Source organism: Schistosoma haematobium, chromosome ZW, assembly GCF_000699445.3.
Source record: "Schistosoma haematobium chromosome ZW, whole genome shotgun sequence".
NCBI lineage: Eukaryota > Metazoa > Platyhelminthes > Trematoda > Strigeidida > Schistosomatidae > Schistosoma > Schistosoma haematobium.
Genome location: NC_067195.1, coordinates 51973565 through 52001154, shown reverse-complemented (window position 1 = coordinate 52001154; position 27590 = coordinate 51973565). Strand labels below are relative to the sequence as shown.

Below are 27590 nucleotides of genomic sequence, written 5' to 3'. Positions count from 1 at the left end.
GATTAATAACTTAAAAAAACTCGAGAAAAATATACAATATCTTCTCTAGTGTAAGAACCAGATAAAAAGAGTACCACAAAACAGATTTAAAGGAAATTTCAAACCTGAACCAAAAAAATAAAGTCGAAGTAAACCAAATGTGGTTTTGATGCAATAAATACATAAAAGCGAAATAACCACTGCCCTTTCTGAAACACGGGCTTGAACCAAATGGAGCAGTACCTGCTCTTTCGGTCGAATCTTTTGAAGGAAAACCTAACAAAAACGGGAGTGCAGAAAAGAAATGGCACAAACCCTAAGACTTTTGTCTTAAGAGCAAAAAGTCAAACCTTTCCTTTGGAGCGGTTGTTTCAAATGGTCACGGTACAGGAATGAATTGTCATGTGAGTATTTCCTTGAGTTAGTTTTTGGTATTTGATTTTTTCAGGTATTTTGAAGTGCTACTGTGTATCTCGAATAACCTGAAAACTATGTTCAGGATTTTACGCGGTCAATTTTTCCTAAATATATAAATTAGACTGTCCGTCCGGTCAATAAAGAGCCCAAGATTCAAAAACGCACACTGACCTCCAAACAACAAGTTTTTAAACCTGAACCCATCGTGAAACCTGGTAAATTAACAACAGTTCGTGACGATTCTCTCGTTATCATGAACCTAGTTGACAATCCTGACCTTCCTCTCAGTCTGCAGGACAAAAACGACAGGATGCTCTGGGGTGAATTGAACAAGAAGCTTGAACTTCCTAGAATAGAGCCTTTAACGGTCACCCGGCTCACTCGAGGAAAGGATTCTAAGCATCTAAATCACCCGAGGCTTCTCCGAGTAACATTTAAGAATGCTACCGACGTAGAGGACGTCATGCTAGCAAGTCACTTGCTGAAATCAGATGGTAACGTAAGAATATTGCCCGACATACCGTACTGTGAGCGCAATATCATACGGACCATCCCTAAAGAATCTCGCGAGAAGTTTTTCCGCGGTAGAAACATAATTGTTCAAGGTATACCGGAAAATGCAGACCTTACTCAATCACATTCTGACATCAGGGAATGGAAATTCATCAAACAGTCCTTGAGGCTCAAACACATACTGACTTAGCATGTGACGAGACTAGCCAAGAAGGACGGTGACCCCAGACCCCGTCTAATGAAGATAACCTTCCCATCTTCCCACATGGCGGCTGCACTTCTGGAAGCATTTCGTGCTAATAGACGTCGATTGCCACCTGGAATCCACATGCACCCGGATAGGCCATACGAAGCTAGGACCAAGAACAAAGGCAAGTTGGAGTTGACCATTCCACTTGTGGACTGTCTAAACGATAAAAAAACGTGTAAAGGACAGGGCCTACCACCTCGGCAAACCTCATATAGGTGGGCTACCTGTCCATTCACATAAGGTTCATACAGAAAAACAGGACGAAGCTCACGCGTTCCAAATTGAAAGCATAAACTGCTTATATATGAACGCCGCGAGTCTACCAAACAAACTGGATGAACTACGTGAACTTAGCAACGCTAATAAGGCCCATCTGATAGGAATATCTGAAACCTGGATATCTTCTCAGTTCTCGGACCAAGAGTTAGCATTACCTGGGATGACTTTGTTCCGCAACGACAGAAAAACAGGAATTGGGGGCGGAGTAGCCATATACATAAGCTCTTGCTTGGAGGTGCACCAAGTTCACAACCTCGAGTTTAACAATCTTGAGGAATCCATATGGTGCTCTGTAAGATTGTCTAGTACTTCGAGGTGTCTAGTCGGAGTCATTTACAGGAAGCCAACTGCCGACACCGAGTACGATAGTCGTATGCTGGAAGGACTATCCCGCTCTATCCGTCTCGGTTTCACACACATCCTGATTCTAGGGGACTTTAATCTCCCTAGAGTCAACTTCGCGGAACACACGTACACTGGAGGCGACAACTCAATTGAAGCTCGGTTCTACAACCTCATCGATGACTTGGGCTTATATGAAAATGTGAAACAGTCAGACACCATCGCGCTTAGACTGCGTATTCACAAACGAAGAATTCCTAGTTGACAACCTCTCAATCCTGGCTCCTCTGGGAAAGAGCGATCATGCCGTCATAGCCTTCAGTTTTGTCATCAAAACTAAGCTAAGGTATCCCAACAATAATTTGCGTTGGAATTTTAAACGGCTGAATGTGCCAGCTCTACATGACTATCTACAACAGGTGGATTGGGATGTTCACCCTCAACTCGATGTGGACGGTCATTGGGACTTCTTACTGCACACGCTCTTATGTGCTACAAACCATTCAGTTCCCCAAACGGTTCCCAAAGGCTAAAAGCCACCTACAGTAATCAAGAACCGTACCCTTCGCCTGCTAAGCCGCAAAAGGCACTGCTGGGCGGAATACAAACGAACTAATAACGATGGAGCGTATAGGCAATATAAACATATCAGGAACATATGCACGAAGGCTATAAGAGAAGACAGGCTTCAGTACCAAACAAAGCTTATGGACAAATTCGCCTCTAACCCTAGAAGCCTATTCCGTTATGCAGCCTCTCTTCGTCAAGCCAAAACAGGAGTTTCTCAACTGGTAGGTCTTAACGGCCCGACCAACAACGATGGCGACGCCGCTAACCTTCTGGCGGCACATTACTCTCAAACGTTTCAACCGGCTGACATCAACTTTACTGACGACAGTTTCATCTGCAATTCCACAGGACTTTCCGAAGTAGACCTAAGCGCTGACTTGGTGTTCCGGAAATTGCAGCACTTAAGATTAGACACTTCTCCTGGCCCGGATACGGTTCATCCTGCCATACTGAGAGAGGCAGCCTCAATCTTGTCAACGCCGCTTAGCGTGATGTTTTCTCACTCGCTTAGCCGAGGCAAATTACCGGAAAATTGGAAGTTGGCTCACATCACACCAATTTTCAAAGGTGGTCGACGCAATGAACCTTCAAGTTATCGGCCGGTGGCTCTTCTGTCATTACCTTCAAAACTCATGGAGTCCCTGATATGCGACGGTTTAAATGACTATCTACTGTCCTTAAATTTCTTCTCACCCCAACAGCATGGTTTCAGGAAGGGTTACTCTTGTATAACCAACCTGCTGACTGCGGTGGACAGATGGACAAGCATCCTCGATCGCAAGGGAAAGGTTGATATCATTTACCTTGATTTCTCAAAAGCTTTTGATAAGGTTAACCACATGTGTCTTATCAACAAGCTCAAACGACTAGGTATCAAACCACCCCTAATCGATTGGCTTACTTCATACCTAAAAATCGACACTTTAAGGTTAGGGTTAATTTCACTTTATCTCAGGCTATGGAATGTCCTAGTGGGGTCCCCCAGGGCTCAGTACTAGGGCCTCTTCTCTTCTTGATCTACATAAATGATCTTCCTCAACAGGTAACGTCAGATTTATTACTTTTTGCCGACGACGTGAAACTTTGGAGAGAGATACGCAACCAAGACGATACACAGGCACTTCAGGAGGATCTGACTCGACTTCAAAGTTGGGCAGACGATAACAGACTTACCTTTAACACTTCAAAGTGTAAAGTAGTCCATCTGCGACATGTTGCAAACTACAGTTACAACTTAGGAAACTCCTCTCTAGTAGTATCCCAAGTCGAAAAAGATTTAGGAGTCCTGGTGCCCCATGATTTGAAGTCTTACGCCAACTGTGACAAAAATGCCTTCCGAGCAAACCTTGCACTGGTAACGTTGAGGCGCATTTTTGGACAGTTTGACGGAAGAACTTTCCACACAATCTTCAATAGTTTCATCCGTCCCCATTTAGAGTACGGAAACATAGTACTCCCCCTCACTCCAAAAGGACAAGGTCACTTTGGAGCGTATCCAGCGGCGAGCCACGAAATCAGTTCGAGGACTCAAATCTAAGCCTTACGAAGAACGCCTCCGTTCACTAGACCTTTACCCATTAGAATATAGGCGTCTTAGAGGTGATTTATTAATGGCTTATAGCATTCTTAACACTTCTGGACATCCTCTTAAACACCTACTTAAGCTTAGTTCGAATAATAACCTAAAGGGTAACACCCAGAAACTGGAAACACAACATAGCAAGACGGAATGTAGACACAATTTCTACTCCTTAAGAGTTGTCAAAAGCTGGAATTCGCTGCCAGCCGAGCTAGTCCAAGCGACTTCTCAGGAGTCCTTCAAGAGGCAACTTGACCTATTCTTAAGGACCAAGAACAGCATCACATTATGATTTACCAATCTCTTTTCCTCTTTTATTGTTAACATACCTAGGTTCCTGCCTGGAGGATTTGGTGATCCCCTGCTACTAGACACGGAAGCCTGTTAAGCGAAAGCTTCTTCTATTCCGTCCACAACCATTTGAACCATTTGAGCTATCAAACCGTATGATGCATATATATTTGCACTTTGCGATTGTGTAAATAGCTGATCAAGAGCTAAGTTTTTAAAATATGTCGAAAACGGTAGCTTTTTATGTTCAGGGACTTTCCTTTTGGTCACATCGCTCGTCAGGAACCTTCAGACTACAAGGTTCCGGATTTCGAAATTCTGATAATAGAGGGGTTTATATTGTTTTAGTCCAGTCTTTTGCTAAAGTAAATATCTATCTAATTGTCCCCGAAATTTGCATGCATAATGTAGTAATCGGTCATGTATAAATGTAGTCTTTCGAGTTTCGAATCTTTCCATCTGTGCAATTTTGATGTGAACTAACCTGGCTTACGGTGTTACAGAGTGAAAAGCTGGTTTATCACTCACAAATTCATAAAATTGGCTTTTGACTGCATATGTAAGAGCTAGTAACACTACACAAATACCGAACTGAAGGGGAGCGTTGTTCCATATTTAAGCATATTGGTTAGAAGCTCTGGTGAGACTGAGGCTGTGTTCATCAACCAAGACAAGAGAGCGCCAATATATATGCGCCACACAAAAACAATGAAAATTCGAGAGGAATACAAAGAAAAAAAAAAAAGCTAAGGAGCGCAACAAAAAAAGAGAGAACAATAACGAAGAGATTGGTGTAAGGTAATGTGCTAGTAATCAGGGAACGCAAAGGTACAATCGGAAGAAATCTTTCAGGTAAGGGAGACAGAACCACATTTTATGAAGAAAGTAAAAGGTTACAGCAGGATCGCCACTGGCTTCTATTCTGAGCCATATCTGATAACGTCTCTAGCCACTGTGTAGCACCATCTCTCGGACCCCAACCAGGGAGTCGTGAAGGACCAACACAAGCCAGTCCTTCGCAGCTTTCTTTCATGCCACGACACCATGTCATGCACTGACCACCTCTCCGCTTCTTCCAACCAGTCCCAGAGTCGGCAAATAATGCACGACGTGGAATTCTCTGGGACGACATTCGGAGAACATGTCCAAGCCACCGAAGTCGGTGTTTCAAGATGGTGACACCAATTGAATTGTCGTCTCTGTGCCTGAACACACGATGCCGAATCTCTGCATTAACGACATGGTGTTGCCAATGGATGTCAGCAATCCTTCGGAGACAGCGATGATCGAACACAGAGAGTCGTCTAACATCCTCAACTCGGAGAGACCAGGTTTCACAAGCATAGAGCAAAACTGCTCTCACCGACGCGTTGTAGATCCGACCTTTTACAGCCAGACTAACATCACGAAGGCGCCAAAGGTGGCCCAGATTGGCATAAGCCGCTCTGGCTTTCACTATACGTGCATTGATCTCATCACTCACATCCCCACCAGCACTTATGCAGCTACCCAGATACACGAACTTCTCAACTACGTCTATCTGCTCATCATCCAGGGTGAGTACAGGATTAGAATCCTGCCAGTCTTGTAGAAGTACTTTGCACTTCGAAGGTGCAAAGCACATACCATACCTACGGACACTGATTGCCAACTGATTAAGTGTGGATTGCATGCCTTGGGCATTATCGCACAGTAAGACAATATCGTCCGCATACTCAAGGTCGAGAAGTCTTTCTCCAGGCAACAGATCCACACCACCATTACTTACATCCATCACAGCTGTTTCCAGAATGCCATCGATGGCAAAGTTGAAGAGGAATGGTGAGATTGGGCAACCCTGCCTAACCCCACTGCTCGAATGGAACAATGGAGAGAGGTGATTGTATGCTCTCACTCTGCCTGAGGTGTTTGTATATAGGGCTTTTAGGATGTTAATAAACTTCTCAGGCACACCCTTCTTCAATAGACAATCCCAGAGAACAGTGCTATCCAACGAGTCGGAGGCAGCCCTGATGTCAAGAAACACTGTGATTGTTGGCCTTTGATAAGTATAACGGTGTTCTAACATTTGGCGGAGGGTGAAGACATGATCAATACATCCTCGACCAGAACGAAACCCAGCCTGCTCCTCGCGAGTCAATCTTTCTCGGGTTTTGAACAACCTACGAAGTATGATGGAAGCCAATAGCTTGGACGCAATCGGAAGTAGACTTATCCCCCGATAGTTGTTACAGGAACGACGTGAACCCTTTTTAAAGATAGGGACAACTATCGACTCATTCCATGACGTTGGTACACTCTCTAGTTCCCAAACCTTTGTAAACAACGTCGTCAATTCCTTAGTCAAAAAGTCACCACCATCTTTAAAAAGAGCCGGAGTCATATGGGCCAGGTGATTTGTAACGCTTCAAGAGTTGGAGTTCATTGCGGACTTCCTCCTCGTTTAGTGGATCAGTCGTCACCGACCATGGAGGGCAGGACAGTCTGACCGATGTTGCCGGAGTATAAAAGCGGGTGAATAATGTGGGAAATAATAATAATAATAATAATAATAATAATAATAATAATAATAATAATAATAACGACAATAATAGTAATAATAATAGTATTAATAATTACAATAATAGTAATGATAATTATTTGAATCGACTGATTGTTTTTCGGAGCGATAAAAGTAGTTGCCAAAGACATAGAGTTCATCGTTTGTGTGTGGGCTGTGATACTGCCCGGTTGCCCAAACCGAAGCAGGTGGTTATCTTAGGGGGCCACTCCCCGAGCCTTTGACCTAAAGGTCTAACCCACAAGGCAGTGGAGCATCGTAAGGAGATGCAATCCCATGGTAGCCAGTGACCAAAGATTGGTTCATACGCCATTTGTTCCCGCAGGATACTGGAGCCCATGTGCACCATTGGTTTGTGATCCGGTTAAAGCGCCGGACATTCGCTTTTCGTCCTCTCATTTTCGTAAACGACACCCCCGCCACGAGAAGGCAATGAGTAGGACTTCCCTGGCAGAGTCTGTATACGCGCGGCCGTGTGAGAGTATTTCGAGAGGGAGAGCGGACTCACCCCACTCCCGGCCGTACCAGGGCATTCGGGGGCACCGGTTCTCGTTCATCAACCACCAAGTATTTGCTCCAGTGTCATAAGATTTTATATTTCTATTGCTTGTTTTAAAGCGCAAACGTATGTCAATTTGTGTGATATTACTGGGTTCTATGTCTTATGTTTTTTTACCACGAAAAACATCGTTGCTTATTGGTTGAAGCAATATGTTGACGCACCAAATTAGAAAACTAAACTTGCAGGTTTCTTGTATTAGATTGTTTGTTCTTTTTACAGTTATTAACTTAGAATTCAGTTTTATTTAAAATATCAGAAGCTTGATGAAATTCTCCAAGATTTTTCGTAATAATCTATATTCACTTCTGTCGTTTTTCAGCATAATTACTTTTGGTGCTGCTTATGGAAGTAAGAGATCTAACTAAGCTAGATAGAGTTTGATTGTAGTTTTCTGAATAATATGATAATTTATGCCTTACACTTCATTTTTCATCAGTTATTAACATTTTGTTGCAACCTTATGGGATATGAAAAATTTCCTACATACTAACTAGGTTTTCTACTAATTAATTGTCATTCAATGAGTTCTGTCATGATGTTTAGATTATGTCCTATCCAAGGTAAACCTGCACTTTATGCTTATTTTCATGCTTAAATTTATGTTGGGCTCGTTGTAGTTTTTTGTTTGGTTGTCTTCGAAATTAGCTATCATTTTGTTCACTCATTTCTTGTCCCAGCAGGATATAATGTTAAGTGCATTTCCATTGCAAGCTTCATTATGACATTCGGTTTATTTATATAAAGTTAAATTCAAGCATATGTGTATCATTGAGCGAAATGACGCCTATCGCTGTTTTAGATACAATGGTTCAAGACGAAAATGAGGGGTATACAAACTAGAATATATGCAGTCTGAGTGGTTTGTATTATGAAAATTTCACCTAAGGATAGTGTAAAATTGTCGTTTTATTGTGATTTATAACTGACAGAGTTTCATAATTGCGTATGAAATTATTTATCTTAACGTTTGTTTACAGGATTGGCCTGTCTGCTTTGGATAATTAACTTATCGGATATTAGTGGCTGTAAGACGGCTTTAATCGACATGAACGTTATTACTGATATGCTGATAAGTTTGTGAAACTATATAAGTTGCTGGAATCCTACTTTGAAACCAGTGTTTAAGGGTTTATACATTTGGGTCGCAAATTCACTTTTGACTCGGTACTTTAATACAAATAATTTCAGAAGGGGTTTTGAGGAGGTTGTAGTAATTTCAACAGTTGAGGTCATGAGTCAATTTAATCTAGACCACCATGGAAAACCTGGAACCACTAGATGGCCGTTTCGTGTGATTGTGGGACTCTTTAACAGTGGACATCCATGATTCCGCCTCGCGAGATTCGAACCCAGGACGTATCAGTTTCGCGCCAGGCACTTAACCAACTAGACCACTGGGCCGGCATCCAACGGTGTTCATGTCTAACTTCAACTAATCCACGAAATTGAGCGACACATCCACCATTGTCATCAGTGAGTTACTACCTCACAACTGACCCGGTTGAACTCCACTGGTCACTGCTTCTCACTAGAACTCCAGGATATATCTCTTGAAGCCAGTCACTAGTGAGCATATGTTGATTAGTATCAGAAGGGGTTTTGTGGAGATTGTAGTAATTTCAATATTTGATATCATGAGTCAATAATTTCGTAAATAACACTAATTGTGGTTCTCCAGTTAATCGATTTTACAATACACCATTCTGCATCATCTAAAAGAAGAGTTGTATATTGTCAGCAGTATTTTAAGAACATCCCTTACTCTTCTATTATGTAATTTAGTCGTCGTTTTCGTCATCGTTGGATTGATATCGATATTCCAATGTCCTGTGAATTTCATTAGCGATATCATTAAGGTGTCAGATGGGTTTTAAAACAGAAATAATTCTAAATATTCTCATAGTTGTGTGGACTTTTGTTGTCATGGAGTTGAAATTTCAGTGTTGGGCGCAAATAGCTTTACTGAACCCAAATCTCTAGATATTAAAAGTAAGGCTAAATTTATTACTTTTCAACTAGAAGTAAGGATATATATGTCGACACACTACTTTCGGTTTCTATAATCTGTGAAAGCAGTGTGTTTCATTAATTTGATTGGTTTGTCGATCTCTCTGAAGTAATCCATAAAAGTTGATACAAAATATAGGTTTATGTATGTCTACTCTATATATGAGGTAAGGATGGCAAATCAATTGATGAAGTAGTGAAACTTCATCAGTTGAGATGGCTGGGACACGTGTTACGTATGCCCAACCACCGACTGCCTCGGCGTGCGATGTTCAATGGTATAGGAGTAGATTGGAAGAAAGCTAGGGGCGGCCAAACCAAAACATGGCACAAGTCCATGAAGTCACTGACAAGTAGACTGAGTCATATTGGTAGGTGTAGACTACCTGGTTGGGGACCGCGAGATGATAGCAACCGATGGTTAGAGACCCTGAATGACATGGCTCAAAATCGTTTGCAATGGCGCAGGTGCATCCACTCTTTGTGTTCTCCCAAATTCTAATCTTCTGAATTCTTCATGTCTCTTATTTTTCTTCCAAATTTGTTTCACTGGATTATACTCCTTGAATAACATCTTCAAACGCTAATGTTTCCGATTACTGCTTATACTCTTACTACCTCTAGCACTACGAGATTTGGATCGACCACTGCATCTCTGTGCAAATGTGGTGTGGCAACTCGAACTTATGTACGTACGTACGAAGTTTTACGTTGTTACTGACTGACTGACTGATCCCTAAAGTGTTCTGCCCATCGATCCAATCTCCTGGACTCAGAATGTATAATATGTCCATCTTTCTCTGAGAGTGTTTCGCTAACAGTCGGTTTCCTTAACAAGTCTGAACAATTGTCTGCTATTATCTATTGCCGCTGCCTTTTCCACCTCTCTTGCTTTCGCTACCCACCACTGTTTACGATCATTGCGTAGATTTCTTGTCAGCTTGCGCTTAAGCTGACTCCGCTCTTCATTATGTTCAGAGCCAGATGGAATGAGTTTCTGAGCGTCTATCAGTGCGATAGATGCTGCTGAGATCCAGTGTTTCTCCCTAACATTGTGGTTTACCTTACTAGTAGATATCACTGCTGTTTCCACAGCTTTTCGGATATCATTCCATGCTGCCTCGGGGTGGGCATCACATACATGGCTGCCTAATTGTTTTCTAGTTGTTCCTGAAATATACTCTTAGCTTGACTATCATTAAGTAGACCCCTTAGAGGTTTCCTTGCAGCATCTTTCCTACGTCCAGTAAGACGCAGGCAAATACGCGCTCGTACTAGAGCATGATCTGAATCTAAGCATGTGCTCCAGAATGAGCGACAGTTTTCAATCGAGCCCCTCCATCGGTGGCTAATAGCGCTGTGATCTATTTGGGTCCAAGGTTGGGACGAATTAGGGGGTCGCCATGTTAAAAGATGTTTTTCCTTATGCTTAAAGTTAGTATTCGCAAGGAACAGTCGGTTATCTGAGCATAGCTGCAACAGGTGGTCGCCATTGTCTGTTCTTTGAGCCACGACACCATAAGATCTACCTAGGTGTCTTTTCCTATCGCTTAGTTTACATACTTGAACATTGAAGTCCCCAGCCACTATTACTACATCAGAGCGCTTAACTTTTCGGAGGTCGGAAAGCTTTCTGTAAAACTCATCTTTTACATCATCTGAGCTGCAGTCAATAGGAGTAGGCAGAGACGACGAAGAGGCAATGACGAGTGTCCCTATCTTTCCGGATACTTACTGTTCCGTTTAGTTGGACAGCATACAAACGACTGTCTATTGGGATCCAGTCTAAGAGAGCTAGTTCTGCCCTAGGACTCATCGTTATACCTACACCAGTGAGGTCACGGAAAGCAGTATCAGGACTTCCAGATACACGAAGTGTGAATCGAGTCGGTTCTTTATTTTGGCATGGTGAGGTTAAATGAATGACGCTACTCGGGTCCTGTATGTGCGTTTCGGAGACGCAGCACACATCGATGGCGCGGGATTCTAAAGTCCTAGCTAAGGAAGCCTGCTGTCCTATTTGGCAAAGTGTTCGGACGTTAAAAGCTCCTACGTGTAGTTTAGAGCGTGGTTTCAGGAGACCAGGAATAGCGTTCCACGTACTCGAATCGTTTGCCCTAGCAGTGCGAGGTAATAAAGAGACGTGAAGAGGGTTAGTCATGGAGATAAGAGAGGTATTAGGAGGTGTAGGAAGGATTTGAATGTGACCAACTTGGTCTCGTGTGCTGTTACGGGTATGAGGGCCGATGTCACTTCCCGGCTGCCCACACCGTGGAAGGGTATTTCTTGAGGAACCTGAAAAGGAAATTGGATTAGTGTTGGTCTTAACGACCTGGGAGCGTGACCGCAGAGCCCAAGGGACAACTGCTTGAGGCCTGTCGCGCACGGCTTTTTCGTGGGAGGTTTTTAATGTGTTAGCTCTGTTCTTCGAAGGGCCTTGCCGCCAAGTATCAGAGTTGTTAGCGAAGTACTGTGTGAATTTTCGTACAATGGAACTAACTGTAAAGGAATATGCTGCCTGGCTGAACGGTTAAACCTTGATTTTCTTGATCTAGATATATTAGAAAAAATTTAGAATAATAGATATACCCAATAACAGTGTCTGCAATATGTCGTGTTCATCATTGGACACTGATACGTATCGATAGAGAAGCAGTTCAATCGACATTATGGGGCACGAAGACGATTGTTCACGGGTGGGTCAAAGAGTACTTGCTATGCACTATCGTGGAAAACATCTGACATGGACAGCTGGTCGGATAGTGCAAGAGAAAGAGAATGTAGTTTATGAGGTGTCAGTTGACTCAAAAGTTTGGGTACGTCATGCCAATCAATTGGAAGCAAATTCGATAACCAGCAACGAGACTCGATATCTAATACCTCTTGATGTTCTGCTAGATACCTTTGGAACCAAAACACCTGGAACAGACATGTCAGTTTCTGTGCAAGCAAAGAGTGATACGACTTCTTTACTGCCTAGATGATGGACAAATCGAAAGCACAGGCCAGTCACTCGGTTGCAGTTGGACCCAATCACTAGATCCTACGAGTCTGCTCAAAGAGGAGGTGTTAGCGGGACATAGATTGGATTAAAGCATGTCCCATGCACGATTGCGTTGGTGCACGTTGATTGGTTGTTTCTTATCCAATTAGCGCTAGTCGATACTTGGAAAGGACTAGATTCATTTCTTCATTGGTGTGTAATCCAAATGACCTCTGTTCATTATTTCACAGCTTGCCGTTAATTGAATATAGATTTCATACTGAGGATGACAAACAAACTTCCTGTTTATCATCATCCAGTTATCGGTCTTGTGATTTGTAATATGAAAAAGATTTTTGTCGATTGTCTTCGATATTTTTGTTCCTAGATTGATAATATTAGTTTGGGTTTTTGTTAGCCTTTTTAAATTTATTTTGAAATATAGTAATATACCTCCTGCTGCACTTCAACATTGAATTTATTAAAATCGATTTATTTGCATTTCTGATCATGAGCAGTTTTCGGAAACTATTTAAGGGATAATATACAATCCTTATTTTTAAGAAAATGGTACACATGAGACCAACGTTTCCGCAGACGCTTATGTTTTAGTTCAGATTTGTCCAAAATGCATTGTTTTCTGTGGATCTTATTGTCTGATCTTGTACTAGAATTTGTCTAGTCGTCTAAGAAATTTGTGAAATCATCTCTCAAATATTATATAGTTCGTTGGATCGAGTTTCATTTTTCTTTATCATTGCGATATGTTTATAAGCAGGATTTCTTACAAACGTAAATGTAATTTATTCTAGCCTTTTCATAGTTTTGAAATATGCTTCTTTCTGTAATGTTCTTCTGTCAGGCCTACTTTTTTTGTTGCGTAGAAACTATCCATTAATTCATCAAAACTCGTGTTTTATGTCTTTGACATTTTCTTCACATTCTGATTTTATTCTCTTTGCTCGAAGCTATATTTCTAAATTTCGTTATTATATCTTATTTCAGATTTTATTTGTTTTCAAAGTTGGTCATTCTGTACAACGAAAACCTAAACCTGTTAATGGTCGGACACATCATTGGAGGTGTTATGTAGACAGTTGGAATCCACGTTATCCTTTGTCAGCATTTGTGAAGAAAGTCACTTTTAAACTACATAGTACATTTGAAAATCCGAGACAAGGTGTCCGCTTGAGGTTGTTTTATGTATATATGTATGTATATGTCATTTAGTTCTAGTCACTCCACGTAGATAGGTAGGAAATTTACTCTGTATTTACGTTTTGAAATCCTTATTACTCCATAGCGATTAATGTTTCTTGGATTGTGGGGGCAAAGTTAGATCCAATCGTTCCACATCTTATTGTTTTCACATTTTCACGACAAATTTCCACTGTTTGCAAGTATATTTAGTAACCAAAGAATTGTCAATAGTGAAATATTGTTTGATTTGTTGGGAGAACTAAACTTTCAGTATTCGGTTATGAGTGTCTTTACGTACTTTGGTGCTAGCGAAATACCAATGTCAAGGCTTCAGGTAGAGTTTCGATAAAGAGGAACCAATCAATGTAGTTGCGAATTCTCGGTAACTGAATCATCTGAGATATTTATCCGCATCTGATTATGGGTTATCTCGATTCACAATATCGAAAGTCGTAATAACGGACTAGTGAAGGTCAGTCCAAGTTACCTCATCATTCTATAAAATTAATGACTTTTGATCTGAACACTGAGTCAGTCATTTAGTATAAAAAAAATCAATGGTCTAAAGTTTTAAGTGATATAGCCCAGAATAGGTTGTAAATTCACATCTTGTTCTACATCTTGAACATATTCTGTGTTTATTTATTTTTCATTCGCTTCTCCGTACTAATGTTAATATATTTCCCCTTTTCTGTTTTTTTTTGTTATGTATTGATTCGATACACACCTGTTTCAGGCTCTAGTTTTTTCTACTCGTCTGTTTGAACTGAAAATGTATAGATTAGCCCTGATGCTCATAGGTTTACTGAATCCAGCTTTTCACATTAATGTATCCCGTGGTTTTCCACATATTGATACAGGTCCATAGCTTGATTCATATCTTTCCCTTGGTATTAACATGATAAACTCGGAAGCCCTATCATGCATGAGCAGTGTTCTAAAGAATATTGCAGATTGTAATCCGCTATACATGCCACACCCTATAGAAAAATATCACCGTGTATACTCGTCCCTTAATCACAATATGTTAGTACTTATTAGCTTGAAAAATGAAGTTCTTAATCCACCCTATCCCACTAATCATTATCGTCTTATAAGATCATTTACACGTCTTATTCGAGTGAAAATACCCTAAGCCTAGCTGGTCTTGACGTTTGAGCCAATTCATCTACATCTATTCATTTAGGTTGGTGAATTTGTTGAACACATTCAATCGGTAGCTGATGGCAAAATAACGTATTTGAGTTCAACATTGAATTGGTGTGAGATTGTAGCAAATAGCATATTGCTTTACGATAATATTCCTCACACCTTTAATATATGATAAAATTAGCTAAGATGACGTCTTTTTTGTCCTGTTTTAAAATTCTAATTACTTTTACACAAGATTTCATTGTGTTCATGGAGTAAATTCTCGATTCCTGTCAACTATCATATGTTTAACTCCTTTAGTTAGGTTAGAGTACAATGCACCACTTCTACAGTATCAAGGTTTAGTAGGATGTCTTAACTTTGGTCATTGATAAACTTAATTACATGCCGTTTTTTTGATAGTTGTGCGACAAGCTCCGTTCGCTATAGAAGAAGATGGTTTTGGAACATTCCAGCTTCAAATTGAAGTCGCATTCCTTGACTGTGTTACTACATTTTACTATGATTTAACACTTTTCGATCAGAATGCTTTACACACATATCGTACGATACAAATGGATCCCGCTCCTGAAGATTGGAGTAAACTCATTCAACTTGGAGGAGTAAGTTAGTTCTATCATTTGTTTGAGTTGTAAATTTTATGATCATTAGTTTGTTTTAATTCTTTTCTGGTATATTAGCTTAAATACTCCATATATTGTGTGTATTTGTGCTTCAGTATGCCACGCAAAGTAATTATGTGTATAATTCTGATAAACTCAACTTTATTCGTCTTATTTTTTATTCATATTAGATGTTAGTCCAAGTCAGTCAGCAATGTCAAAGCTGAGACATATATGTATTCGTTCAAATCACCACACCATATCATTACAGCTTAACATTAAAAACAAATATATTTGAAGTAGATTGTTTACGAGTAATTTACCATCGCAATGTGAACCATTGTAAAGTATCAGTCTTTCACCATATTTCTATACTTAACAAATAAACTAGTCATAATCGTATAAGTACAGGTGGTAGTAGTGAAACAATATTTTGTATTTTCTTTTTTTCGTATTGGAACATAGACAACTGATATCGAAATATTATTGAATCATAAACGTATTACTTGATTTTCAGATAAAAAAAAGTATTTGTATAGTACATTTACTACTTTCTTAGTGGTCGTCCAGATTTTTAACCTTCTTATCCGTTTTTAAGAGGTTATTAATTAATTAATAAGAACTTTCGTCTAAATTCGATCGAATAGTTTCACAGTATTTGGGTGCCGAGTTAATATGAGACATTAAAGAGGAAGAATGTATTTGTAAAACCTCAGCGAATGAATTTCGAAGTAAATCCAACGTTTCGCCTGGCAATCTGGTCCAAACTTTTTCAAGGAAATATAATCAAACATTACAATTATCGAATATAAATAGATACATGGTTCTCTGGTTCACTGTACTAAAAAGACCATCCAATCAACGTTAACAATGTTTAAAGTATGTATCTACAATAGTGTGTAAGAGACGTGTGGTGTGAAAACGAAAAGTGTTAAGATAACAGATTGTGTGTAAGTGAGAAGAAATTTAATTCACTATATATTGTTTTCGGCCAGTAAATATTAAGAAAACATAATTTTTTATATATGATATGAATCAAAAATGTCACAGCATTCATTAAGTGAAAATAAATAAACAAGATAAAAGAATGAATTCAAAGAGGAAGAATGCATTTGTAATTGAAAGTTTGTGTTATTGTTAAAGTTCCAGTCAACTGTTTAACATATTCAGATAAGATAACTGATTTGAACCGTTGAATGTATTATCTGTTAATTAGTTTAATGCAATATAGATAGAATGGAATAAGGAGTTCAGGTTTACTTAATAATTGTTAGTTGCCATGAGGCAGCTAGTTGTATTCCATCTCCTATTAATACTGTTTGGATTAGCCCATATATGTAGGGCTTCAGCTGTTAGTCTTTCTTTCTAAGAATTAAAGCCTTTTTGAAAGATTCTCGTGCCATTCAAATCACTTGTATGACCCGATTCTATCGAGTGTAATGCTATCACTAATTTGTTCTCGAGTTTTTTTTTTTACCTCAACTGAACATTTCGGAATGTGCTTCAACCATAGTTTGTGTTCTTTCACCCTCACATTCAGTCGGATTTACTTCGAATTTCATTCGCTGAGATTTTACAAATACATTCTTCCTCTTTAAGGTTATTAATTAAGTTGAAAACAATCAGTTCTCCATATATGTATTAATCAATTACTGTGTCAGTATCAATGATTATAGTAGAATTTCTATCGTTCTTTATTCAGTAGTAATTCTAACTTAGTCTTAAAAACAAACTGTATTATTTCGTTGACCCTTACACATGTAAAGTGTGTGTGACTCATTAATAAGATGATGATACACATGATAGTATTTTGTCTTTAACTTGTTTTTATTTATCCATGTTCACCCCTATATTCTGATAGTATTTTCTTATACATTAGTTTAATCTACACTTTAAATAAAATTTCGCAACATCGAACATCTTGTGTAGTTTTCACGAGTATTTAAAAAACGATCATATTATTTATTTCATTGAATAATGAGAGGTGGTTGATTAGGTGCTCTTTTTTCTGTATTGTTTAACCTTAATGATTGTTTAAATTGTTTTCATAAATTATTCATGTGAGAAAATGTCAATGAAATAACCTTTTAGACTGATATCGAATGCTTCATCTTTAAAAAAAAAACTAATGCTTATCAAAATGTAATACCGGCAAAAAATTCATAATTTGGTCTGCAATTATTTATCGCCTAAGAAGAATTTGTGCTATATAACTAGATGGTTACCGATATGTTTTTTTTCAGTAATAGAAACTTCCTGCAAAGAATTTGAATGACTAATATCTGTAAACTTGCACTTGTAAATAGAAGCTAAGTTATGTGGCTTAAGTTGTTTAAAAATACTTTTATGTAGTAACTGATTATCATGAATCAGTTCAAGTCGAATAATAATTAAGTTTATCAATTCACTGGACATCGTTTCCTTATTTTTACTAACTTTAGGAATGTTTTTATTATGTGTAATTTTTGTGTTTTTTTCTTTTTAGAACTAGTTATTTTCAGTTAAGTATTGATGATCATAATTTTTCGTTTTCATTTTTCCCTACTTTGAGTAAAGACTTTACTGCAACACAAGATGAATGGAGTTCGTTTAGTGATCATTGATAAAACAAGTGTGTATGACATATATAACGTATAGTACATTTTATTCTACGTTTTCTGTTTTGTTTTATATGGTTGACATTAGATCGCTATTCCACGGACATCAACTCAATCTACTGTACATGAGATCGTTCAAACTATTCAGTCATACTCTGACCTAGAATCACTTCATCCATTTTCGTTCTATCCAGAATTGGAACCAACTACAAAAGCTGTTAGCAAAGTAGGTATTCCATATCTTGACTATCGATCTATGCTGGAAATGTTCATTTTCAGTTCATTACTTTGTCAAACCGAGCAGTCATATGCAACCTAGATTCTGACACATATGTCGATCGGTTTAATTTGCTATACTTTACCAAAGGAGTAATAACCTAATCTACTTGATTCAGAGTCGTTTAATTTCTATGTATAAAGTATGTCGTTATTATCATCAGATATTAGCAGTCGATTTTTTAATTTTGTTCTGAAGTTATTCGCTGAAATAGCTTTCTCTTACTTTTCGGAAGTTCCTTTCAGAACAAGTGTTAATTCTATCGAAGCGTCCGAGTAACCCCGATTGAGATACGCGCAAAATCGAAGTTCCAAAACAACGATTTGTCTACAAAAGCGGTTCTTTATTAAATAATACACAAAATTTAGTTACAAACCTCAACTTGTGAGGTGTCTAGGCGTTTAAACGCGTCGTTCAAGAATAAGAATAGTAAAGGCTTCCTGTAAGAGTAACATGAAGAATGATTACAACATACGATAGTCCAAAGACAGCCGATAGCTGTCTAAATTTGATAACAGTTTATGAACAACCGAAACTCGAACCAAGAGCAAACAATATGGAGACTGTTGCGTTTAAACAAATGCATGAAACTGTGGATAACCGTTACAGTGATTATAATAATAAATACAATGATAAGTAAAATAAACGTTAAAGATATATGTGAACATCTCAGAATGTTACAGTACAACCTGAGTTACAACATAATTGTGAAAATTGTTGGGCATACAACTGCTTACTGAATATAAATAAGTAGTATAAACCAACATACAAAAGAGTAGGAAAGGAATGAGCAGGAACAATGTAAAACAAACTTAACAACAAGTTACTTACAAAAGGTGGATTATTGTTCATTCTCATTGATTTTTGATGAATTAACAACATTAAGAGTATCTTTCATCACATTTTCCTTTGTATGTACAACCGAGGATGCATATTCTCAAGATGTCTAGTGTACTATGTTTTCAACTGTCCTGTAATTCATTACCAGTTTTATGTGAAAGCTGTACTCAGGTGAACAGTTTTTTGTTGACTGCTTGTATCAATTTTAAGGAGTCGTAATGGGTTCTCATAACCTTTACTGTACCTTTGGGTTAATTTAGGGTTAACGTGTATTTTTGTAATTTGTTTATATTGACAGATTATTCTGGCACAATAAGGATTCGGAGTTTCTGTAAGGCATGATCGAAAATTAAACGATAGTGAACACATCGTTCAGTTAAGCTATATAGTTTTTTAACCACTGAATGTTTTTTCACCAAGGTCATCCAGTCCACGTGGTTTACTCTGTGAAAAGAATTGGCTGGAACTAATATAGATACTTCAAAACCATGATGGCTTAGCGGGCATATCCTTTTGGAAATATAGGAGCAGTTTGTTATAGCCCTAGAGATTATCATCGGTTTTGTAGTCATGAAACGTATTTATTAAACGAACAGAAGATGCATATTTCAGAATTATCTGTAGGTGTACATGCAAAAAACAGGATGTTTACATTCTCAGATTCTGATTGTAAATCTTTTTTGACATGAAAGCAACACTTGACTTAGTCTGCTGACAGGTTTTGTGTCAATACCCTATCTAGGAAAGAGGTACCGAATAAGGGAAGTAAAATATTAATATCTTTGTACTCAAACACGCTTAATCACAGCATGCAGCAAACAGGCACCTAAGCTAACTGTGTCAAATAGTTTTTTTCAGAGCTGTCCATGTTATTCATTTCTACCCAATTTCATTGTGGATTTGTTATTAAAAAAGCTCTCCATTTGACTTTTCAAGAATCTTTATCATCTTGAAACCCTTATCCACTCAGAGTGCTCACTCGGAAAAGTGCTCTCAGATCGGGACTCTGACAGGATACAATATTCTAATTGTGGGTCTTGAGTACACCATGCATTACTAAAAAGTCCCAACCAAGAACGACATCTACTATCCAATGCTCCTCAGTTTTTAATGATTTTTCAGCTGAGGTGATTTACAAATGATGAATTTCTCAGACGTGTGTTTTTATTTTTGTTTCATTGCTTTTGGTAATATCTTTATCTTAAAATCTGCATTGTATCAGGATAAATCGTTTGCTTATACAAATCAAAGCAAAGTGCAAAATTATCAAGAGTCCGATGTATATCCAAACTCAAAAGTATTGGACTACAGCTCAAATTATCAAACTTTACATTATGATGAATTAGTTAGAAAATCACCGGAAAAGCATAATTTCATAATGGATTCAAATGTTAGGCATAGTTTACCAGTATCATCTTCATCCTCTTCGGATCGATTATTGACAAATCAACATCTACCACAAAAACATAAAAAGAAATTACAATTATTACATGAAGCTCAATTATTATTGGAAAAAGCACAACAGAGTAGAAATTGGGCACCGGTAATCTCTCCACCTCCACCACCACCTGTGCAACCACTTATAACTGGAACTATAAATAGTCCTGAAGATAGTCATATACCTTCACCGAATCTATCTACGTGGTCTTCACAATTAAGTCCATCAAGATCAAGTTCACACGATCCGACTGATGTACTGAATCATCATCAACATAATCTATCCTATGAAAATCAAAAATCTCCTGTTGCACAATTTCATGAGGAACCAATCGTCGATCCGCCATTCAACAAATCTCCAAGATCTGACTCGACTAGGTTAGTATCTATGGTTGGCTCTAGTCAAGATAGTTCTGGTCCTAAACAACGTATTGTATTAAAATTATCACGATCGAGTTGTGGCAGTCAGTTGTCTGTTTCATCTTCACAACCACTCGAAGGTGAATCTATGGAGAGATCGGAAAGAAAAAAACGTAAAAAAGAATCAAAGAACGAACGTCGTAGTAAGAATTTGGGGGTAAATTTACCGTTTTGCATTTCATTATAAGTTAAATTATATGTTTATTTCCCAGTAGTTTTTCTTTTTAATCTAGATTAACTTTGTAGTGGTGTTTTATGAAATAAGCGAAACAAACTGAGGAATTTGATAGGCTGAAGTTTATGAATTTGTTAATAAAAATGTTGGTGATAATAAGCATTTCTGGCAAAAACCACTACTTATTGTCATGTCAAATGATAATTTTCCATAATTTTTTTATGAATATGTAAATACCACTAAATGGCCTTTATTAACATGATAAACTTGTTCGGAATAACTTTCAGGTATATATATGTGAACTAGATCTATCTATCATTAGAGTTGAATGCCACTATTACATAAACGAAAAGAGGTAAACTGATTCTTATATGAACGAATTTCAGTTTTTGTAAAGTGGTAAGGTAAGTCAAAAATATGATTAATAGGGGGCTATCTATGTTACACGAAAGCTTATAACTTAATTAATGTTTTCATCGCAGTTTCAGGTGAATAAGGTTCCGATAGACTGATAACACAAAATTGTGTAGTTTCTCTTCATAAGAAATACTCATGGGAATGATTTTCATTAACTCATTATAGTCACTAGGTGAAAATGATATTCATAAGACTAGGACATTAAATTATCTGACTATGAGATATGATGAAAAAGTAAAATAGACTATTGTAAAAAGGGGACACTAACATATTATGACTACATATTGCATTCTGTCTATTTAACCATGCGTGAAGTTGATTGTCGTCAAGTAGCTAATCAGTCCTCGCTATTGGTTATGAGACTTCATTTCCGACTATCAAGAATTCTTACCAATAACTCGTGGCCTTAGTCCTTAACTTCGCAAAGTTAACATTTAGAATCTTTTGATTTCTCTATTTTAGGTTGGTTAGCTTCAAAAAAATCAGACAACATTCAGTTTATAACTGAATAGTGGACAACTGCTCCTCGTTTTAACAATCTGTGTTACGAGTGTTCTATATTTTTCATCCACATCCTGACTATCTGTTTCGCAAGCCAGTATAGTAAAATACCTTTGAAAGTATCTTACAAAGTGGGACACTTTAGTAGGCGATTCAATATCCATAGTAATATTACAGTGGTTATACACCTTCGTCTTTTAATTAGATTGTTTTCTGTTACTACTCTAAAATTTGTGAGATTTTCCAGATACCCAACAGATGTGATAGAACATTGATTTTTGTTTTGCGTTCAGTAAGTACTTGTAATCGATCCAGGTTTATTTGCCCACTGAAATGTTTTCTTACTGCTTTATTAATGAAGATTTGTTGATTTGATGAAACATGTTTTTTTGTTGTAGTAGTAGTAATGACCTTATAAGCTTACCAAACTCGGAGATTGTTTACGATATTTCTATTAAACTTGTCTTTGCTAACAAATAATATCAAATGTAATACATATTTGTATTTATAAAATTTTTACCACTAGAGTTCGCCTACAAAACATTCGTCTGAATGTCATAATACTACTGTAGTGACTACTACTAATACCACTAATGTTTATACTTTGAATAAAGATATAATTAATACTGTCACAAACAAGAGTAAACAAGCTGTACAAATATTTTCTTCGGAAACATCACCTTCATTATGTAAAAGAAATTCACCAAGAAAGTATTCATCTCATGATACATATTCAAATGATTCAAGTCCTGAATTAACGTATAATTCACGTAAATCTACACTAAATAAAAATCTTAAAATTTCCTTTGATAACAACAATAATAATAATAATCAGAAAACCTTTGTAGATGCTGATGAACACGATGATCTATTTAAATATAATCGAAGAAATTCAAATCAACAATATTATCAACAATATTCATCGGTTAATAATATACAACAGGATACAAATGATACATTTACATCTGATATTGATTCATTATGTGATTCTGTTAGTCGATCAACTCATTCACATTTACTTCTTATTGACCAGAAAGAAGATGATTATCATGATGAATCCGGAAGAGAAACTCCAGTGGTTGATTATTTTGGTGATGAATTTCAACAACAACATAATCAGAAAGATCAACAACATTCATCTGCATTTTCATCGTCAACAATTGGATCTTCATTGATGGTAAGAAATGTCAAATATCCTGATGAAATATCTATTGTTAATAGTCAAAATCGTATCCAATCAATTATTAACAATGATACTAATAGTACTACTAGATTAGTTGATTCAGGAGAACCATTAACACATTCAGTTATTGTTAATACAAGTAGAGAATTATATGAAGAATTTAATGATTTTACATCATTATCAAAAAATTGTTCAACTTATGAACATTCTAATGATCAAGATGATATAAAACGAAATAAATTCAATATAGATGAAAAAATCAAATTAAAACAATTAAAAAATAAATTAAAGCATAAAAATTCTTTTAATTCATCAATTAAACTATTATCTCATACAGGCGTAAGTTATTGAAATTCTTTCTATCAATAAACTTATCTAGATTTGTTGTTTACTTTATAAAATATATGTAACTCATTGATTTGTCAATAGAACTATCTATAGAGTTATATTACACATAACACAATATATCATCGTTTCTATGATCTCTTATAATTGTAATGAAAAACAAAAGCATAGTTTTCAGATAATGCATATGAAAAGAAATAATATGTCGTTAAATCTACTGTTATGTAAAATTTTCTCCATTTTTTTCTTAAACAATTAATTTTTAAACAATTGAGATCATGAGTCAATTGAAGCTAGACCCCCATGGAAAACCTGGAAGCACTGGACGGCCGTTTCGTCCTATTGTGGGACTCCTCAACAGTGCGCATCCACGACCCCGCCTCGCGGGATTTACTTTATCGTTATTTACAATTTCCCATTAGGTTCAATTTGGAAATTAGTGATATCAATATCTTCAATTCTTTTGTATCCAGTGCTTCTAAACTGTGTTTTACTTTTCACTTGATTAGAAGGTATTACCTGTTTGATATATTTTACAGTTAAGGATATTCACAATACTTAGTTTTTGTAAGTCAACGTCTTTATGATAAAGCTTACGGATGAAATATTCAATTGCTTGATAAATTATTTTGATGTGCCGTTGAATGACTTTAAGACTGGTATGTTTTAATACTTGGTCCACTAGGGTGCTTGGTGCCTGTGTGGTTACGTCCCAGGATTGAGCTGTACTATTCAGATTGTAGCGTTAAAGCCTATACGGTGTCTGGTTTTCCTGTGAAGCGGGATTGAGTTGTACTTCTCGGTTTATAAAATTTAAGCCTGGGTGGTGTCTGGCTCTCCTGTTGAATGGGATTGAGTTGTACTGTTTGGGTTGTCAAGTGAAAGTCTGGATGGTGTCTGGTTCTCCTGAAAACCAATGTAAAATTACCCTGGCCCTCAAGGTTATATTATATAACTATGAATAACTATGTTTTAATACTGTGCATCTAAACTAAGGACATTTTTTGTACTATCCATGAGGTTATAAACGAAATTTGAGTAGTTGCCCCAAAGTATTTTTCTCAAAGGTAAATAAACGTGTTCAATTATGTGGAGTGATTGACATATTCAAACTACTTCATGATTTTTGTTCACTTAACCCCTTCGCTGAATTTCAAATTTTTATTTCTTTAGTTATTTATGGTTTTCATTGATCACGAATTTAAGGGGTTTTTTAAAATTAGATTCAACAGGTATATGGTATTATACATGTAACATTTTCTACTTGTATACGAATTTGCCCTATTAAGTGATTCAAACATTTTAGGGTCTACGGACCAGTTCGCATTTAATGTATTGTTTTGGGAGTTGTAAATACTGACTTTCTGTTTATTGCGCGCAAACAAGAACAGTAATGAAATTTTTGTTCTTGTTGCTTTCTCTATATACCAACTGAGATAATAGACCTTGTGTTTCGAAATTACTTTACACCTTTTATTCTGGGGATTTATTCATTCTTCTCAAACCATTTTATTTTTACCTAATGTGTTTTTACCATCACTGACATACTACTACTATGATACTTGTCTTGATAAGTTTACCTCACTGGGTTAATATGGTATGTGCTAGGTCCCACATTATTTATGACTGACTGACAGTAGTCTTGTGACTAACGTATTTTTCATTTAAAAATGATTAATTGCTTATGTAAACACTCTCATATACTTCCAAATACAGTATTTTAATTACTTAATAAAGATTTATGAATGAGACTGTTTGTTTATTTTTAATTTAGTTCATTCAACATTTTGAAACAATGGTTATTAAAATGTTAACCAATAGGTTACTTAACAAGTTACGCGTGTAACAACTCAATTACCTGTTTATTTTCCTTTTTATTTAGAAGAACCAACTAGATCTTGAAAGATCCACTGACTCAACAATTCGGGTACCACCAGCAGTAAAACAGTTTAAAGTATCAGATCATTCCAATTCGATGAATAATAATTGTCAGTCAAAATCACTTAGTAATCTCGAAAGTAATTCAGCAGACGTGTATAACAGAAAAAAGCCAGTTGCGAAAAAATTCAAATCTCATGATAGCTCGTCTTCTTCTTCTTCTTCTTCTTCTTCATCATCATCATCATCCTCTTCGTCTTCAACAACATCGTCATCGTCAAAACGATTGAATATACCTGCAGTTGATCATACTACATTGTATGGAAATTCACCAACCATTCATAAAACAAAAGACAATGAGTTGAAAAATATGGGTAAATTTAAAACAATTGAAAAGTCATCAGAACAACGGCAACACTCATCAAATAAAATGCTACCCAGCGATCATGAAACATGTAAGTTGTTTTAGTTATTTTCTTTGTTTCCGCTGATTAACTTCAATGAATACACATATGACGTCACTGAAGAGTTTCAGTTTCTTTAATCCGATATATTTGTTAGTAGTAAGGAATTCTGAGCACAAAATATGCAGTACTTCAACAAGTGGCCCATGTTTTATCTATATGTTAAATATTCATTAATAGGAAGTATAAGAAGGTAGTTCAGCCATGATTCACTGTTGTTTCTTTATTTCTGAACATTTTCAAGCAGTTTTAGCCCTTTTCTATCCTTTTTTTCAGTAATTTATTGCATACATTATATAAGTTGCATCTCATTTAATAATACAAGCAAGAAATTTACTAGAAGTGACTTTTTTCGCTTCAATTTTGAACCAATTAGCTTCACTGTAGGTTGTAAGCTTTTTATGAAACTGTATGTGAGTACACATAGTTAACATGTATAGTTAGTCAGTAACTGACCGACGGACTGACTGAGTCAGTTAAGATAAATCCGAAACAGTAAAATTTGTTTTAAAGTATCAGGTGATCCAGATTGTTAAGGAAATAATACCTAATATAAATTTTCATCAATATGACGTCATAGTGCAAGGTGTTTTACATCTATCTCAATACAGTTGAAAAAGTTGGCTATTTGATGAATTAGCTGGTATAGCTCAAGTTTTGACATTAATTTTCATGTAAACCGTCTGAATCATAGTATTAAGAAATTCCGGAATATTCGGGACAGTTGCGCACGTCTACTATTTTTACATTTCATATGGCTTATACTTTTTAAAGTTTCTATAAATAGTAATTGTGAATGTTAAGTTAGTTATAATCAAAGTAGAGAGTGATGCAAATGTGTGTTGACCCAAGTTTTCATATCTTATTAACTCGACAAGATGAATAACGGAAACGATCAAAGTAGTGTTGTAGCAATAAGATGAGAACTAACCATTGGGAATATGGTTGATAAATACAAAATGCAAAAGCATATATAAACGAATTCTGAGACTTACACTATCACAACATAGTATTATGGATATTCTGTTATGATTTTTAGTGTGGAGGGAAATGGCTTATCGTAGTAGTGTTTACTGATTAGATTAATTGTCATAATGATGGAACAGATGGAAAAATAGGTCGTGTGTGCTGGATTTAAATTAAATTATACATACTAGGAAAGAACCAATCACATCTTGCATTTTTACTTAAAATAGGTCTTAATCTGCACATATATATCAATGCTAGTGTACTCAATTCTAAATGAACGACTGTTCACTAGCACCTAATTGATTTTCAGCCTTTTTTAAGATACTTTTTACGGTTGATAGGAAAGAGAAGTAAGTCATTTTGAATCACTTCATCACTTGTTTCAATGTATCATAGTGTTTATACCATTAATTCAGGGGTCCTTCAGATTTCTTATGATGGGTATCGTTGAGACTTTTCATTTTGTGTCCACTAATTGCGACATCAGTTTGTATGAATAATACTGGTGCCCGCAACACAGCTGTGGTGTATTCTAATATTGATTGGGTCAGCCGGATTTTTTTGTTTCCAATCAACTCAACTAAATCATGGCAAAAGTCACGCAATGCACATATTTCGGTTTCTACATTGCATATGGTTGACTAAGTCTACGAGAGAAGAGTTCTCAAAGTTGAACCTTTTTCACCTCTTCGCCCATTTCTAACATAAAGTAAGAGATTCACGCTTTAGATCAGTCAACGATGTTTGCCCGCCTATAATTCCTAACTGGCACAAGACTATGACGTAAGCTTTCTTGTCAAT

At 36.8% G+C, this 27590-nt stretch overlaps 1 protein-coding gene across 3 annotated transcripts in view; it reads left to right on the top strand.

Moving 5' to 3' along the window:
* The first annotated feature begins 334 nt into the window (after positions 1–334).
* The window catches only part of MS3_00003838 (uncharacterized protein), a 29088-nt gene continuing 1832 nt past the window's right edge, over positions 335–27590 (top strand). The window contains exons 1-8 of one of the 3 annotated variants that reach the window (XM_051211700.1): positions 335–383; positions 7662–7690; positions 13338–13512; positions 15087–15286; positions 17972–18109; positions 20223–21014; positions 22477–23472; positions 25361–25811. In XM_051211700.1, coding sequence (XP_051071788.1) covers positions 7685–7690; positions 13338–13512; positions 15087–15286; positions 17972–18109; positions 20223–21014; positions 22477–23472; positions 25361–25811 — 2758 coding nt within the window. In that variant the 5' untranslated portion in view covers positions 335–383; positions 7662–7684. Of the gene's footprint in view, positions 384–6814; positions 14005–15086; positions 15287–17971; positions 18110–20222; positions 21015–22476; positions 23473–25360; positions 25812–27590 lie in introns of those variants that run through there. The other 2 variants (XM_051211698.1, XM_051211699.1) reach the window with 2 other exon arrangements.